Source organism: Nicotiana sylvestris, chromosome 12, assembly GCF_000393655.2.
Source record: "Nicotiana sylvestris chromosome 12, ASM39365v2, whole genome shotgun sequence".
Classification (NCBI taxonomy): domain Eukaryota; kingdom Viridiplantae; phylum Streptophyta; class Magnoliopsida; order Solanales; family Solanaceae; genus Nicotiana; species Nicotiana sylvestris.
The window spans coordinates 79,237,950-79,255,239 of record NC_091068.1 but is presented as its reverse complement, the minus strand read 5'-3'; the positions used below and the strand labels follow the sequence as shown (position 1 = coordinate 79,255,239).

Below are 17,290 nucleotides of genomic sequence, written 5' to 3'. Positions count from 1 at the left end.
TTCAAAGAAAAGCATTAATCGTTCTGTAGACAATAAATTTGCGTCGAGAAAATCAAGACCGAAAAATATCGCAACAATCGTAGTATTTTAATTCGAATATTTGAGTGTACAATCTCTATGGATCCTCTGATTCTACTTTTCAATAGTAAATAAATCCAAGGGCTTTTGAGCTTGATCTTGAATCTATATTTGTTGCCACGAACGATGATCCTATTCTTGAGCTTGAGCTTAAGCTTGATTGCTTGGACTTGAACTTGATTTGGTCTTCGTTCTTGAGCTTGAACTTAATTTGTTCTTCGTTCTTGAGCTTGAACTTGATTTTTTCTTCGTTCTTGAGCTTGAACTTGATTTCTTGAAATTGAACTTGAAGCTTGAAATTTGTGGAGGAATTTGCAGCGTCTGATCCACGAGCTCTTTCTTGCTTCTTGTTATAACTTCTGGTGTCTTTTTTGAGTTATGAAGACCCCTATTTATAGTTGTGGAAGGGAAGAGTTGTGATAAGAACAAACTCTTTCCGACCAATCAAATTGAAGTGTGACATGGCCGCATTTGATTGGCCAGAACATGTCACTTGCACACGTGGCGCAATTTCATTGGCCTTTTAGCGTGACTTGGCATGCCTTGTCATTTTGACACGTGGCATGATCCTATTGGCTCTTCCGTTTGACTTGGTGTGCCATGTCATTTGACATGTGGCGTCAAACTGGGCCTCTAGGAAGATGGCATATTGGGCTTAATGAAGTGGGCTCAGTACTTTAGCCCAATTAAATGAGCTAGCCCAATAATATTGGTTTTATATAATTAATCCAATTATATTAGCCCAAAATATTTATTTGGACTAATATATTTAAAATATAATCCAAATTATTTATTAAATTTGAAATCAATAAATTTTATATGCCTACAAATGCCCCCTACTTCAAGACTTGTTGAGGTGTAGACTTGTCAAAACTGAAAACGGGTAATAAAGTAATGGCGGTCTATCAAATGGGATCACAACAAATATGATCATCATGTGTAACTCCGTATGCTCATATCAACGTATTTTCTGTTCTTATCATATTTCTATAATTCCCATGGTAAAGTGTAGTATGAGTAGACTTAATACTACACTGTCAATGCTATACTTTTTCTAATAAATCACATTATAAACTTGTCGTCCCCTGTGTTAGTGTAAGATTTGTTGTATATCAATGCCAAGTTGACGTATTGTTCAAATAATGGCCATTTATTTAAATAGGGATAAGACAAAACTTATTGAAAGTTGTTTCAATATGAAATCATATTGTCGCCTATCACCTAAGACTCCTTTTGGGAAAAGAAGTCTTTCCTCATTGTCATGATTAGACAAAACTTTATATTACTTACAGTTCTTACAACAATTGAAGTCCATCTCGTATTCATTGTTGCCGCTGTAACCAAACGAATCCCATGCGGAAAAGAATTGTAGCAGTCGCCTCATGCCACATCGGTAATTCACACATTTCAGTAGTCCCTTTGAGATCTATATAAACCCCCGCGTCGTATTTATTTAGCATCAATTTGTAGTATTTGCAAGCCATATTGAGCCTTGTTTTTGCAGACTCGGAAACATTGACGCGAAGGTAATTTCTTCTTCTTTTCTTGTGCTTTTCTTCTTTTGTCTTTTTTTTTTGTAGGTCAAGCGAGAAAGATATGTTCTTGTTCAACAAGATGATCCAAGCATGAAGAAGACAATCTTCAGGTGTGAGGGGATGAGTACTCATCCTTACCCGACTATCGGAGGAATTACTTTCATGGCCCGACTACCGGAGAGGTTACTCTCAAAATGGCCCGTTTCTTGGAGAGATTACTCTCAATATGGCCCAATTCTTGGAGAGAATACTCTCAAAATGGCCCGATTCTTGGAGAGATTACTCTCAATGTGGCCCAATTCTTGGAGAGATTACTCTCAAAATGGCCCGATTCTTAGAGAGATTACTCTCAATGTGGCCCAAATATCAGAGAGATTACTCTTAATATGGCCTAATTCTTGGAGAGATTACTCTCAAAATGGCCCGATTCTTGGAGAGATTACTCTCAATGTGGCCCGATTCTTGGAGAGATTACTCTCAAAATGGCCCGATTCTTGGAGAGATTACTCTCAATGTGGCCCGATTCTTGGAGAGATTACTCTCAAAATGGCCCGATTCTTGGAGAGATTACTCTCGATGTGGCCCGATTCTTGGAGAGATTACTCTCAAAATGGTCCAATTTTTTGAGAGATTACTCTCAAAATGGCTCGATTCTTGGAGAGATTACTCTCAAAATGGCCAAATTCTTGGAGAGATTACTCTCAATGTGGCCCAATTCTTGGAGAGATTACTCTCAAAATGGCCCGATTCTTGGAGAGATTACTCTCAAAATGGCCCGACTATCGGCGAGGCCAACTTAAGGTGCAAAGGGACTCATATGTCCACCTTAAGATTGGAAAGTTATAGTTCCTTTTAAGGACAAACCCACGAAGAGGCCAACTTAAGGTGCGAAGGGACTTATATGTCCACCTTAAGATTGGAAAGTTATAGTTCCTTTTAAGGACAAACCCACGAAGAGGACAACTTAAGGTGCAAAGGGACTTATATGTCCACTTTAAGATTGGAAAGTTACAAAGCTTCAACTTGAAGACGACATCGAATTGAACACTTGGAAAACGTTACAGATTTGGCGGACTTTGAATACTTCAACTCGAAGATTCGGAGGGCTTAAACAATTCGGCTTTAAGATCGGCGAATTTGAAGACTGAAACTTGAAGACCGACGAACTTGAAGACTTCAACTTGGGGTGCTTAAGTATTTCAACTTTAAGATCAGGGAATTTGAAGACTGAAACTTGAAGACCGACGGACTTGAAGACTTCAACTTTGAGACTTGGAAGGCCTAAATATTTCAACTTGAAGATCGGCGAATTTGAAGACTTTAACTTGTAGACCGACGGACTTGAAGACTTCAACTTTGAGACTTGGAGGGCCTAAATATTTCAACTCGAAAATTGGCGAATTTGAAGACTTCAACTTGAAGACCGACAGAGTTGAAGATTTCAACTTGGGGACTTCAACTTGAATACCAACGGACTTGAAGATATCAATTTACCATGGAGGGTTGCTCCTTTTAAATCAAATGAGATCAAAGTTCAACAAGAGGATGGCATTTCAGCTTGATTTTGCATTCCTCCATACTTCACTCGGACAACAATTGGGGCAATATGTATCTTTTGAACTTATGCAACTGAACTTAGATTGAAACTCTAAGCTGCCTACGTACCTCGGTGAAGAGGATCAAATCATACCGTAGTTCAGACTGGGTAGATTTTTTGTTAAGGTCGTACATAGTTTATACTCTTGCGGGCCAGGAGTGTGGCGACATGCAGTTTAGGCTCGTGCGTCAAGGAGCGTCATGACTTGCAGTTTAGGCTCGTATGTTGAGGAGCGTCATGACTTGCAGTTTAGGCTCATACGTCGAGGAGCGTTGCAACTTCATGGATAATACTTCTTCAAAAACTTGCCGTTGATAGGGCCGATTCTCATACCATCTGCATCAACCAGCTTGTAAGCCCCACTTGAATAAGCTTCTTGTATGACATATGGCCCATCCGATTTTGAAGTGAACTTCCCTACAGGTTTATGGGAAGTAATTATGGGTCTTCGTACGGCAAGGACATGATCTCCTACTTGAAAGGATCTCGGACGAACTCTTTTGTTGAAGGCACGAGACAATCGAGCTTGATAACATTCAAGACTCTGTTGAGCTTCCAATCTCTTTTCATCAAGAGCTTCCAACTCTGCTAATCGAAGTCGAGCATTTTCTTCATCAGTGATCCCTTCTTGAATAGCCAGTCGTAACGAAGGTATTTGACGCTCAAGTGGCAAGACAGTTTTGACTCCATAAACGAGTGAATAAGGAGTCGCCTGTGTTGGCGTGCGATGAGTCGTTCTATATGCCCATAGAGCTTCTTCCATACGGTCATTCCAATCTCGTTTGGATTTAGAGACAACTTTCTTTAACAAGTTGCATAGAGTCTTGTTGAATGCTTCAGCTAGACCATTGGCGACAGCATTTTACATTGAAGAGTTACGTCACTTAAAGCCAAAAAGATCACAAATCCTGTTCATCAACCTATTATCGAATGGCTTTCCATTATCCGTTATTATGTAACGAGGTATGCCAAAGCGATAAATAATGTTTACTCGGATGAAACTTGCAACATTTTCCTTTTTTACTTCCTTAAGAGCAACAGCTTCAGCCCATTTTGAGAAGTAGTCAGTTGCAGCCAAGATGTATAGATGCCCACCAGAGGACTTTGTAGTGGTCCAACAACATCCAATCCCCAAGCGTCAAATGTCCAGGATGCAACAGTTGGGTGCAACACTTCAGGAGGTTGATGAATAAAATTCGCATGGAATTGACAAGCCTTGCATCTTCGAGCGTAGTCCAAGCAATCTTTTACCATCGTTGGCCAATAATATCCCATCCTTTTTATATGGAAGTGGAGCTTTGGTCCGGACTGGTGTGACCCACATACCCCAGAATGTGCCTCTTGCAAAGCTTGGAGAGCTTCTTCTTCTCCTAGGCATCGCAAGAGTACTCCCTCGAATGACCTTCTGTATAGAGTAACCTTATAGTAAAGGAAGCGCAGTGCACGACGACGGATTTCAATCCTCCTCCTCGGATTTTTTGGAAGTATCCCATAGCATAAGTAGTCGATGATGGGTTGTCTCAATTCTTCTTTCTCAACTTCAGAAATAGCAACAAGATGCTTGAGTTCGTTTTCTTCACATTCGACCTCATTTGGCGGCGGTACTACCCATTTTTGGCAGACGGTAACTTGCACTTGGTCAGGCAGGGTTAATGATGAAACTAGAGCAGCTAAAACATCAGCCTTCTTATTTTCTTTCCTTGGTACATACTGAATAGTCACATCGCTGAGCCACCCCATCAACTTTTTTGTGTAATCGTGATATGGGCGTAGTTCAGGCTTCTTGACTTCGTAACTACCCAAAAGCTGATTGACCACTAACTGGGAGTCACCAAAGACTTGCAATTGCAATTGCTTCATATCAACGGCCATTTCAAGCCCAAGTATTAATGCTTGATATTCAACAACATTGTTGGAACAAAGTTGTGTCAAGGCGAAGGAGTAGGGCAAGACTTCACCTTGAGGAGTGACAAATACTACGCCAGCCCCGGCTCCCCCACAATACGCAGCACCATCAAAGTACATCTTCCATGGAGGTTGAACTTCAACGACCATTGTGTCCTCATCAGGTAGTTCATCAGTTAGCTCCCAGTCATCAGGTATCGGATGATCTGCCAAGAAGTCTGTCAATGCTTGTCCTTTTACAGCCTTTTGAGGGATGTAAAAAATCTCGAATTGTTGAAATTGGAGGTACCATCTCGCTAGTCGATCACTAAGAACAGGTTTTGACATCACGAACTTGATAGGGTTTGCTTTAGAAACAAGACGGATAACATGAGCTTGAAAGTAGTGCTTCAACTTTTGAATTGAGAAGACTAGCGCCAAACACAACTTTTCAATTCGCGAATAATTCAACTCGTTAGGTGTCATCATCCTGCTCAAGTAGTAAAGAGAGTTTTCTTTCCCCTCACTATTTTCTTGGGCCAACAGTGCTCCAATAGACCTTTCCTGCGACGCAATGTATAGTATCAATGACTTTCCAGGTATAGGAGCTGCTAAAACCGGAGGCTTCATCAAGTAGGTTTTGATACTTTCGAAGGCATTGCTACAAGCTTGGTCCCACTTGAAAGGAACGCCTTTCTTCATGAGGCAACTAAACGGTTGGCACCTCCCAGCCAGGTTTGATATGAATTTTCTAAGGTATGCTAGTTTTCCTTGCAAACTTTTCAATTCATGGATATCTCGAGGCTCAGGCATTTTCAAAATGGCATCCACTTTGGCTTGATCAATTTCGATCCCTTGATGTCGGACAATGAAACCAAGGAACTTTCCAGAAGTAACTCCAAAGGCACATTTCAACGGATTCATCCTAAGTTAGTACCTCCGGAGCAATTCAAATACCATCCTCAAGTCTTTCATGTGGTCTCCCTTCTCTCTTGATTTCACCACCAAGCCGTCAACATAGCATTCGACATTCTTGTGGAGAAGATCGTCGAAAATATTCTGCATAGCCCTTTGGTAAGTAGCACCAGCATTCTTCAAAAGGCATTACCTTGTAGCAATAAATACCCTTGGGGGTGGGAAACGCAGTAAGCTCTTCATCTTTTGGTGTCATGCAAATTTGGTTATAGCCCGACGAACCGTCCATGAAAGACATTGCCTCGTAACCAGTAGTAGCATCGATCATCAGCTCTGGAATAGGAAGTGGGAATTCATCTTTGGGACATGCATTATTGAGGTCCCTGAAGTCGACGCATACTCGAATCTGGCCATTCTTCTTCCTTACAGGGATAATACTTGAAACCCATGTTGGGTATTTAACTTCCCGAATAAACCCAGCTTCAATGAGCTTGTTAACTTCAGTTTCAATCAGGGGAACCAAGTCCGGCCTAAAACGCCTTTGAGCTTGTTTAACAGGGCGAGCACCATTTCTGACTGCAAGGTGATGGACTGCTACTTTCGGGTCCAAGCCAGGCATCTCTTTGTAACTCCAAGCAAAGACATCTCTGAATTCTTTGAGTAACTCAATATAAGTTCTCTCTTCATCAGCTTCTAGTAAAGCACTTAGGTAGGTGGGTCTTGGTTCCTTATCGGTGCCAAGGTTAACTTCTTTTAAGGCATCAACTGTCGTCTTCACTCCTTCTTCAAGTTCAGGTGGAGCATCTTTCGCATCTTCATCTTCTTGAGGGTCCCCATCATTGAAGGATATGTGATAACACGACGAGACATCCTCCAATTCCACATTATCTTCCATCGAAGATGAAACACTATTCTCGCCTTGTACAGTGATATGATACGAAGAACCTACACTTTCTTCATCTTCGTTACGTTCCTTAGTGTAGACCACGGTATATGGCTTTACCTTCAGTACTTCTTCGCATGAAACCATCAGTTTTGTTTGTCGCCTCATTCTAGAAGTAACCAAACTTTGGAAATCCTTAGAAATCTCCTGAATTTTGGGTGAAGCGGGTGTTCTTGTATTTCGATGATTTCTCTGGAATTTATTCCCCTTCTTTAATGGACCCAATCTCTCAAATACAGAAGTTCTCACAGTTGATTTTCCAAGCCGATCAAAGACAGAAGGCCTATTAGAAGTGGCAGATTCGTCTTCTACAGTGATATAATTGCTACTTGCCCTTCTTATTGAGATGCGCACTGGTGACGGTTGCTTGTATCCCAGACCTTCACGGGGTTGCCTCATTGCAGCTTCTAATGGGAGCTTCCCTAACTTTGACAGCTCATTGGGATTGTATCCAGCTTTTGCAAATAGCCTGTAAGCGTTAGGATCAAAACCTTCATCTGTTCGCTTTGTAGCGAGTGCCACATTCTGCAAACGATTATGGGCTACAAACCCTACAAGCAACTTTGAGGGCAACTTTACTGCCTCAATTCGTTTTACTGGAAGAGTTAACTCCCTTAGCGTCTTGGTTTGGATATTATATGATTCGCCCTCGTCTTTCTTCCTTTTAGGGACATATTGGAGCGCGGGACTTACTTTCTTTCCATAAGACGCAATACCCTCTTTATGAGATTTATTCACGTTGGCGGGTATCTCCTCAGTAACAACTTTGGCTTTACCAATAGTCACCTCAGCTCTTTTAGTTATGGGTTCGTCATTCTTGCTTTTCATACCATCATCAACTTTCACCTCCTTCACAATGCGGTTCTTCAAGTAGAACTTTGCATCGGCGAAGTGTGACTCAGCCTCGGTGAATGGCTCATCATCAGCAACTACCGTTTTCTCGACTTCGCCCTCGTAGTATTTCAAACATTGATAGTAGGTAGATGGAACAACTTTATTCTCATGTATCCAAGGTCCCAAGCAAAACATTGTATGAAGTCTTCGCGTCGATCACATGCAGCCATGCACTTGATCGTATATCTTCAATAGTGATTCCCAGCCTGATCGCGCCTATGGTTCTTTTCCCCCCTTGGTTGAATCCTTGGATCATCACACGACTTTCTGAGAGTTCGTTCATAGGAATACCAAGTTCTTTCACAGTATGGATTGGCAAAATGTTCACTGAGGATCCTCCATCAACCAAAATTCGATTTACCCTTTCATCGCGCATATAGCCAACCAGGTACAATGGGTGGTTATGAGGAGTGTCACCTAGCAAAAGATCGTCATTTGTGAACGTGACTTTTTCCTCACAAGCATTAACTTCCTGAGGAGTGGACTCAATGGGCTTTTCCAAAGGTGGTGCCAACGGTAGGTCATCAATCTTTTCTTCTCCTTTGTCAGCATGGCAACAAGAGGCATCAATTCCCTCATGGGAAATCTTCATGCGGACCAACTTGGTAAAAACTCCTCCAAGGTCACTGGATTTCGTGGCTTTTGAGGATGGTGCATCTCCACTTTTGCTTTCTTCAAATGCCTAACTGGATTCTTTTTCATTGGTCTTTTTACCATCATCTTCCTTGTTGGTTGTTCTATTGATTCTTTTTTTGGGCTCCTTTTGTGGTGCCTACGACGAGTCACCAATGTCCAACCTTCATCGTCATCAGGTTGATTGACTTCAGCTTTGTCGCTCTCCAATAATTCTTCATCTTTACTTTCTTTAAAACCACATAAGTCATCCGGACTGAGTGAGCCAAAGGTGATAGAGACTTGGTTTGCGCTTGCTTTCTCATCTTCAAGCACGATCTTCTTTTCGCGAGCCAAGTCCATGACTTTATCCTTGAAGACAAAGCACTTCTCCAGAGGGTGGTTTACAAGTCGATGATATTTGTAGTAGTTCGGGTCATTTGTTTTCCCAGCTTCATTTGGTCGCTTAATCTCCGGAAGCTCAACGAGATTTAACTCGAGGAGTTCTTCAAAATGGCTGGCACGTCAGAATCCAGGAATGGGTACTCTTTTTCCTGCATTTCTTTTAGAGTCAACTTCTCACTTGGCTTATCTTGAAACGAAGTGGATTTCATACTCTGCTTCTTGCTCGCCTTCGTCGTGAACTTCACAAGTGACGTATTGACATTCATAGCTTCTTTGCTTTCAGACTTGGGTACGAACTTGCCCCACTTCCTAACTTCTTGCTTGTCATTCACTTTACGAGGTTCATAGATGGGTAGCCATTCATTTCCAGCGGAAGCCATGCTCAATTCCATGTCATGTGCACGAGTTGCAAGTTCTTCAAATGTGCTAGGCTTGATACCTTGCAAAATGTAGCGCAATTCCCAATGCATGCCTTGGATGCACATCTCTATGCCTGAAGCTTCACTAAGCCTGTATTTGCAGTTGAGGCTTGCATTCCTCCAACGATTGATAAAGTCGATAACCGGTTCCCCCTTTCGTTGACGAGTATTTGTGAGCTCTAGATACTCACCATGTGTCTTGTGCTATAAAAGCGATTGAGGAACTCTTGCTCTAGTTGATCCCAACTGTCGATAGATCCAACCTCGAGGTCCGTGTACCAGTCAAAAGCATTTCCTTTTAGCGAGCGAACAAACTGCTTGATGAGGTAATCTCCATAAGTCCCAGCATTGTTGCACGTCTCAACGAAGTGCGCAATATGTTACTTTGGGTTACCTTTACCATCAAACTGTTGAAACTTCGGAGGTTGATAGCCAGTAGGCATCTTCAACATATCGACCCTTGCAGTGTACGGTTTTGCATATGTAAGGGAGGATTTGGCAGCAACTTCATATTTGTTCTTAATGGTTCCTTCGATGAACTCCTTCAGTTGATCGATTGGAATCATCCCTTCAAATGAGACAGGGATAGCCTTAGTGGATGCTGCTTGTCTTGGGGGAGAGTCACTCTCTAGAACTTCTGGGAGCTTGCCGGGTACATGGGTAGATTCTTCTTCCATCAAGATTCTCACTCTGTCTGTTAGCTTGTCAATTCTAGCCTCTTGATTTTGCATGCATTTGGTCAAGCCAGTGATTGCTTCCATCAAGTTTGCCAACTGCTCCTCCATAGATGAAGTGTTTGTCACCATGGCTTGCATGATTGTCGTCGATGACGGAGAATAGCATGGATTTTCACATAGATTGATCCTTGACTGGGTCACGCTATGTAGTGTAAGTGGGGAGGATCCATCGCTTGAAGCATCATCATCTTCCTTCACAGCAGAGTGCTTGGAGCCGGAGAGGTCAAGCAGAGCAAGAGTTTTCTTGATCTTTTCAGCAACATCGCTTCCTCTTTCAGATGCATTTGTGGAAGATCTTGCTCCTTTTGAGGATGAAGATCCGAAAACAGGGGTTGATGCGGATGACACTTGGGGTGCTTGTTGTCCTAAAGAGCTTGCTTTGCTCCTCGTAACTGGTCCGAAGTTTCCAAAGGTGACATCGAGGATGTTTTCCACATCAGCATAGAACCTGGAGTTAGCAACCTTGGTGGATGTTGATTTGGAGTTGATTTTCTTCGATGTCATTTCAATGTTCTTGAACTTTGGTGATTGAAAAGTTGAGATGAGAGGTAGAGATTGTCCCACTGGGCGTGCCAGAATTTGTAGACAATAAATTTGCGTCGAAAAAATCAAGATCGAAAAATATCGCAACAATCGTAGTATTTTATTTCGAATATTTGAGTGTACAATCTCTATGGATCCTCTGATTCTACTTTTCAATAGTAAATAAATCCAAGGGCTTTTGAGCTTGATCTTGAATCTATATTTGTTGCCACAAACGATGATCCTGTTCTTGAGCTTGAGCTTGATTGCTTGGACTTGAACTTGATTTGGTCTTCGTTCTTGAGCTTGAACTTGATTTGTTCTTCGTTCTTGAGCTTGAACTTGATTTGTTCTTCGTTCTTGAGCTTGAACTTGATTTCTTGAAATTGAACTTGAAGCTTGAAATTTGTGGAGGAATTTGCAGCGTCTGATCCACGAGCTCTTTCTTGCTTCTTGTTATAACTTCTGGTGTCTTTTTTGAGTTATGAAGACCCCTATTTATAGTTGTGGAAGGGAAGAGTTGTGATAAGAACAAACTCTTTCCGACCAATCAAATTGAAGTGTGACATGGCCGCATTTGGTTGGCCAGAACATGTCACTTGCACATGTGGCGCAATTTCATTGGCCTTTTAGCGTGACTTGGCATGCCTTGTCATTTTGACACGGGCATGATCCCACTGGCTCTTCCGTTTGACTTGGCGCCCCATGTCATTTGACACGTGGCGTCAAACTGGGCCTCTAGGAAAATGGCATATTGGGCTTAATGAAGTGGGCTCAGTACTTTAGCCCTATTAAATGAGCTAGCCCAATAATATTGGTCTTATATAATTAATCCAATTATATTAGCCCAAAATATTTATTTGGACTAATATATTTAAAATATAATCCAAATTATTTATTAAATTTGAAATCAACAAATTTTATATGCCTACACGTTCCAAGACTGGTATTAGCGGCAGACAAAAGTTTCACATCGAAAGATAATTTTGTCGCAGACAAGATTTAATTAAAGTGTATTACGTGATAGAAAATCAATAAAAGCTTCAAAAAGTTGAACAATGACTTAGTGGCGCATGTGGTATTAATAGTTGATTATAAGTACTACTCCCTCCCTCCTCTAACTGATTTTTTGGTTGCTGGTTGCTTTAACACATATTAAGAAATTTATCTTTTAATATTAATTAGCAATAAAATTGGTCATATTAATATTTATTATTTTTTTACATAAATACTCCTAACATATATTTCAACATTAATTATTCTAAGGGCAATGTAGGAAAAAAAATAATTAATTCATTCTTAAAATCTGAAAAAATCACTTATTTTGGACCGGGGAGTACTAATCAAGCTGGAATAATCATATCATTCACCAAACATGATGAGGTCGAAAAAATCACTTTCAAGCAGTACTTAAAGTCCAATAAAGTTATGCAAAAATAAAGATTACGATTTTTATTTAGCAGCTATTTGCAGCCACTTCGAATTAACTAATATATAGCACTGAAATGCCTTTTTCTTCCCTTTAAATAATTATCATTAGCATCTATAGCTTTTATGGATCATGTAATTGTTTAATATGATGTCACTTTTAATTAATTAGTGTTGCTTGTTTAGTTATGCCGGGAATGCTGAATGCTTTACCTAAAAACGTGGGGTGCCTTTTGATTAACTGAAATGAAGGGTGGTTCTTTATCTATATACATTTATATTGTAACCTATTATACCATAAAACGTGGGGTGCCTTTTGGTTAACTCCTTGTGATTTTTGGTTGTAGAATTGCTATTGTTGCTTGAAATTGGGTGAGGAGCGGGTTGTATGCCGTAACGGATATTGAAAGGTAATAAATTGAAATGGCGGAATAAAAACGGACTATAATATTAACAGATGATGATATAGTGGGATCGGGTTGCGCGCCGCAACGAATTGTATGAAGTTATATTTGTTGTGACTATGGGTTTTGCCCCAGTAATTGAGATAGTCTATATAACCTGTTATTCTGGATCTCTCTTAGTTGGATTGAGTTCGTTGTTATGAATTAACTGCCTTACTTCCATTCCTATCTTTTCTGTCATTATTATTATTGCGTAAGGATTATTGTAAGTGACCCGCCTTAGCCTTGTCACTACTTTGTCGAGGTTAGGTTCGACACTTACAGAATACATGGGGTTGGTTGTACTCATACTACACTCTGCACTTCGTTGCAGATATCGGAGTTGGTCCCAGTGGCGTTCAGTAGACTTGCTCGGATCCAGCTATTCAGAGAAGACTTGAGGTATAGTTGTACGACGTTCGCAGCCCCGAAGTCCCCTTCTACATCCTTTTAGCTGTTTATATTGTTTCGGACTATTATGTTTTGTTCAGACTATTATCTGTAGTATTCTAGATGCTTATGTATTCATGACACCAGTTCTGGGATTTGTAATCAAATTTTGTCATTTATTAGTTTATTATTTTATTTGAGACTGTTCAGTATTACTGTTGCCGTTAAATTTGGAAATTGTTAAAAATAGTTAATAGATATAGCTAACATTAGCTTGCCTAGCAAGTGAAATGTTCGGTGATATCACAAACCCGAGGGGGGGAATTCTGGGTCGTGACAAGTTGGTATCAGAGCACTAGGTTACCTAGGTCTCACGAGTCCTGAGCATACTTAGTAGAGTCTAGAGAGATCAGTACGGAGACGTGTCTACTTATCTTCCAAAGCCTATGGAGTTTAGGAAAAAAATTCACTTCTTTCTTTCTCTATCGTGCGATTTCATTATATCATTGATGATTGAACCATTCTATTCTTTTTCTCTTGCAGATAGCAAGAACACGCACAACATCAGCAGCCGGGCAGGATCCGGAGCCTCCTATGGCAGCTACTACCAGTGGTAGAGGTCAAGGCCGAGGTTGAACCAGAGGCCGAGGTCGAGCTAGAGGCTGAGGTTGAGCCAAAGGCCCAGGCAGAGCTCAGCCTAGAGATCGAGTAGCAGCACACGCCGTGAAGCCTTAGATTGATCATGAGGAGGAGGTCCCAGCTCAGACCGTACCCATCGGACCAGCTCAGGTCCCGTAGAGGTTCATAGTCATTCTAGTACTTCAAGGTGCTCTAGTTTGTTTGGTGGACCTTATGGAGAGTGTGGCCTAGAGCAGTGCATTTTCGGTGGCACCAGCCATCTCTCGGGCTAGGGGAGGAGCATAGACTCCTGGTACTCACATCCCGGAGCAGGCGGCTCCCCTATATCACATATCAGCAGCCCAGCCAGTTGGGGTGGTTCAAGCGATTGTTGCGACACAGGCCGGTGATAGGGCCCGCTATGTCTTTTGAGGCCTTGTTGAGGTTAGATAAGTTCATCAAGCTCTTTCTTGTTCATTTCAATAGTGCACCTTCTAAGGACACAGAGGATTACTTAGACTGTTGCCACGAGATGTTGCGCAACATGGGTATAGTTAAGACCAATGGGGTCGACTTTACAGTGTATTGGATGATTGGTTCTGCCAAGAGATGGTGGAGAAATTCTATGTTGACCTTACCCGCTGGTTCGCTTGCAATTACCTGGGATCCGTTTTCACAGCTATTTCTAGAGAAGTTCATTCCTTTCAAACTAAAAGAGGATTATCGCAAGCAGTTTGAGTGTCTTCATCAGGGTAGCATGACCGTCACCCAGTATGATATTCGATTTGTGGACCTAGCTCGCCATGCCATCATTTTACTCCTTACTGGAAGGGAGAGAGTGAGGAGATTCATTAATGGACTCACCTTCAATATCAGGCTACAGGTGGCCAAGGAGAGTTGGGACGATATTTCTTTCTAGAAGGCCGTTGATATTGCTAGAAAGATCGAGATGGTTCGCGGTCAGGAGAGGGCGCTGGTGTCTAGTAAGAGGCGTCGTCATTTTAGTGGTTTCAGCGGTGCCTCGTCTAGAGGTAGGGGTTCTTTTGGTAGAGTCCATCCTCATAGGCCGATTAAGTCAGCTCTTCAGGTAGCCCACAGTGCTTCGGACAGTCAGGGTTCTTATAGGTCTCGTTCTGAGCAACCAGCATTCAGTGCACCACCGCTTTAGAGTTACTATAATGACTATTCGAGCTGTCATGGTTTGTCTTCACTTCAGTAGCCTCAGCAGCCGAGAAAATGCATTGAGTGTGGGGGCATTGATCACATCAGGAGGTATTGTCTAGATTGTTGAGCAGTAGATCTCAGCATGGTTCTCGTGCCATCATACTAGCACCGATTGATCCACCTCTTGCATAGCCAACTAGAGGTGGGGGTCGGATCGTTAGAGGTGGAGGTTAAGCCATTAGAGGTGGAGGACAGCTAGCTAGAGGCTGCCCAAGGGGCGTAGGTCAGAGTGGTAGGGCCTAACCTCATTTATATGCATTCCCAGCTAGACCCGAGGAATAGTTATCTGATGCTGTCATCAAAGGCATTTTCTTTTTTGCCATAAAGATGCTTCAGTTCTATTTGGTCTGGGCTCTACTTATTCCTCCGTGTCATCCTATTTTGCTTCATATCTGATTATGCCTCATTATTCTTTGAGTGCTCCTGTATATGTGTCCATGCCTGTATGAGGTTCTATTATTGTAGATTGTGTCTATCGCTCGTGTGTGGTTTCTATCGGGAGCATTGAGACTAGAGTAAACCTTCTACTTCTTGATATGGTGGATTTCAATGTTATTTTGGGCATGGATTGATTGTCACCTTATCATGCTATATTAGATTATCACGCCAAGATGGTGACCTTAGCCATGCAGGGATTGCCCTGATTAGAGTGGAGGGGGACTCCTGGCTATTCTACTAGTAAGGTTATCTCTGATATGAAGGCTCGACATATGGTCGAGAATGGGTGTCTAGCATATTTGGCCTATGTTCGTGATTTAAGTGCGGAGGTTCCTTTCATGGATTCATTACCGGTTGTGCGTGAGTTTCCAAAGGTGTTTACTGCAGATCTGTCGGAGATGCCACACGGTAGGGATATTGATTTTTGTATTGACTTAGGTCCGGGTACTCGGCCCATTTCTATTCCACCATACCGTATGGCTCCACCTGAGTTGAATGAACTGAAAGAGCAGTTGCAGGATTTGCTTGATAAGGGATTTATTAGACCTAGTATCTCGCCTTGGGGTGTGCCAGTGTTGTTTGTGAAGAAGAAGGATAGTTCGATGAGGATGTGTATAGATTATAGTTAGTTGAACAAAGTCACTATCAAAAACAAGTATATGTTACCAAGGATTGATGACTTATTTGATCAGTTTCAGGGTGCTAAAGTGTTTTGAAGATTATTTTGCGATCTGGCTACCATTAGTTAAAGATTAGGGCATCTGATATCCCTAAAACAATTTTCTGGACTCAGTACGGGCATTATGAGGTCTTGGTGATGTCATTTGACTTGACAAATGCCCCGGCAGTATTTATGGATTTGATGAACCAGGTATTTAAGCCCTATTTGGATTCTTTTGTGATCGTGTTCATTGATGATATCTTTATCTACTCCTACAGTCGAAAGGAGCATGAGCAGCATCTTAGAGTACCACTTCAAACTCTGAGAGATAGTTAGTTATATGCTAAGTTTTCAAAGTGTGAGTTTTGGTTGGACTCAGTCGCCTTTTTGGGGAATGTTGTATCGGTTGAGGGTATAAAAGTAGATCCTAAAAAGATTGAGGTAGTTCAGAACTAGCCTAGACATACTTCAGCTACGGAGATTCGGAGCTTCTTGGGTTTGGCGGGGTATTATCGCCGATTCGTGGAGGGGTTTTCATCCATCACAGCCCCATTGAGTAGATTAACCCAGAAGGATGCTTTATTCAAGTGGTCAGATGAGTGTGAGTTGAGTCTTCAGAAGCTCAAGACTACCTTGACTACAGATCTGGTGTTGGTATTACCCATGGGTTCGAGATCCTATACTGTGTATTGTGATGCATTTCATGTTGGGCTCGGTACGGTATTAATATAGGATAGCAAGGTGATTGCATATGCGTCATGGCAGTTGAGGGTTTACGAGAAGAATTACCATGTTCATGACCTAGAGTTGGCAGCCATTATTCATGCACTGAAGATTTAGAGGCATTATCTCTATGGCATATCATGTGAGGTGTTCACGGATCTTCAGAGTCTACATTATTTGTTCAAGTAGAAGGATCTCAATTTTAGGCAGCGGAGATGGTTAGAGCTATTGAAATACTATGATATCACCATTTTGTATTATCCCGGGAAGGCCAATGTGGTGGCCGATGTCTTGAGTAGGAAGGTTGTGAGTATGATAGCCTTGCATATATTCCAGTTGGGGAAAGGCCGCTAGCATCAAATGTTCAGACTTTGGATAATCAGTTAATGAGGTTAGATGTTTCAGAGACCAGTCATGTTTTAGCTTACACGGTCTCTCGGTCTTCCTTGTATGAGCGCATCAGAGAGCGTCAGTATGACGACTCCCATTTGCTTGTCATTAAGGACATGGTGCGGCTCGGTGGTGCCAAGCAGGTTACTATTGGATATGATGGGGTATTGCGGATGCAGGGTCATATCCGTGTGCCCAATATGGATAGGCTTCGTGAGTTGATTCATGAGAAGGCCCGCAGTTTGTGGTATTCCATCTATCCAGATGCCGCCAAGATGTACCAAGATTTGAGGCAGCATTATTGGTGGGGGAGGATGAAGAAGGATACGGTTGCATATGTAGCTCAGTGTCTGAATTGTCGGCATGTGAAATACGAGCACCAGAGGACTGGTGGTTTGCTTCAGAGGCTTGAGACTCCTAAGTGGAAGTGGTAG

The 17,290-nt window shown here is 41.9% G+C and overlaps 1 protein-coding gene across 1 annotated transcript; it reads left to right on the top strand.

The window, feature by feature from the left end:
* Nucleotides 1-14,598: 14,598 nt before the first annotated feature.
* Nucleotides 14,599-17,290, top strand: LOC138883257 (uncharacterized). The gene is made up of 2 exons (XM_070163937.1): nucleotides 14,599-14,692; nucleotides 16,803-17,290. The coding sequence occupies exons 1-2, from the start codon at nucleotides 14,599-14,601 to the stop codon at nucleotides 17,288-17,290; spliced, it is 582 nt and encodes a 193-aa protein (XP_070020038.1).

What these genes read in the sequence shown, in the direction of transcription:
- LOC138883257 (XM_070163937.1), top strand. Translation starts at nt 14,599, where the DNA reads ATGACTATTCGAGCTGTCATGGTTTGTCTTCACTTCAGTAGCCTCAGC. An exon ending in GGCATTGATCACATCAGGAG is followed by an intron (nt 14,693 to 16,802) that starts GTATTGTCTAGA and finishes CATATATTCCAG; the next exon opens with TTGGGGAAAGGCCGCTAGCA.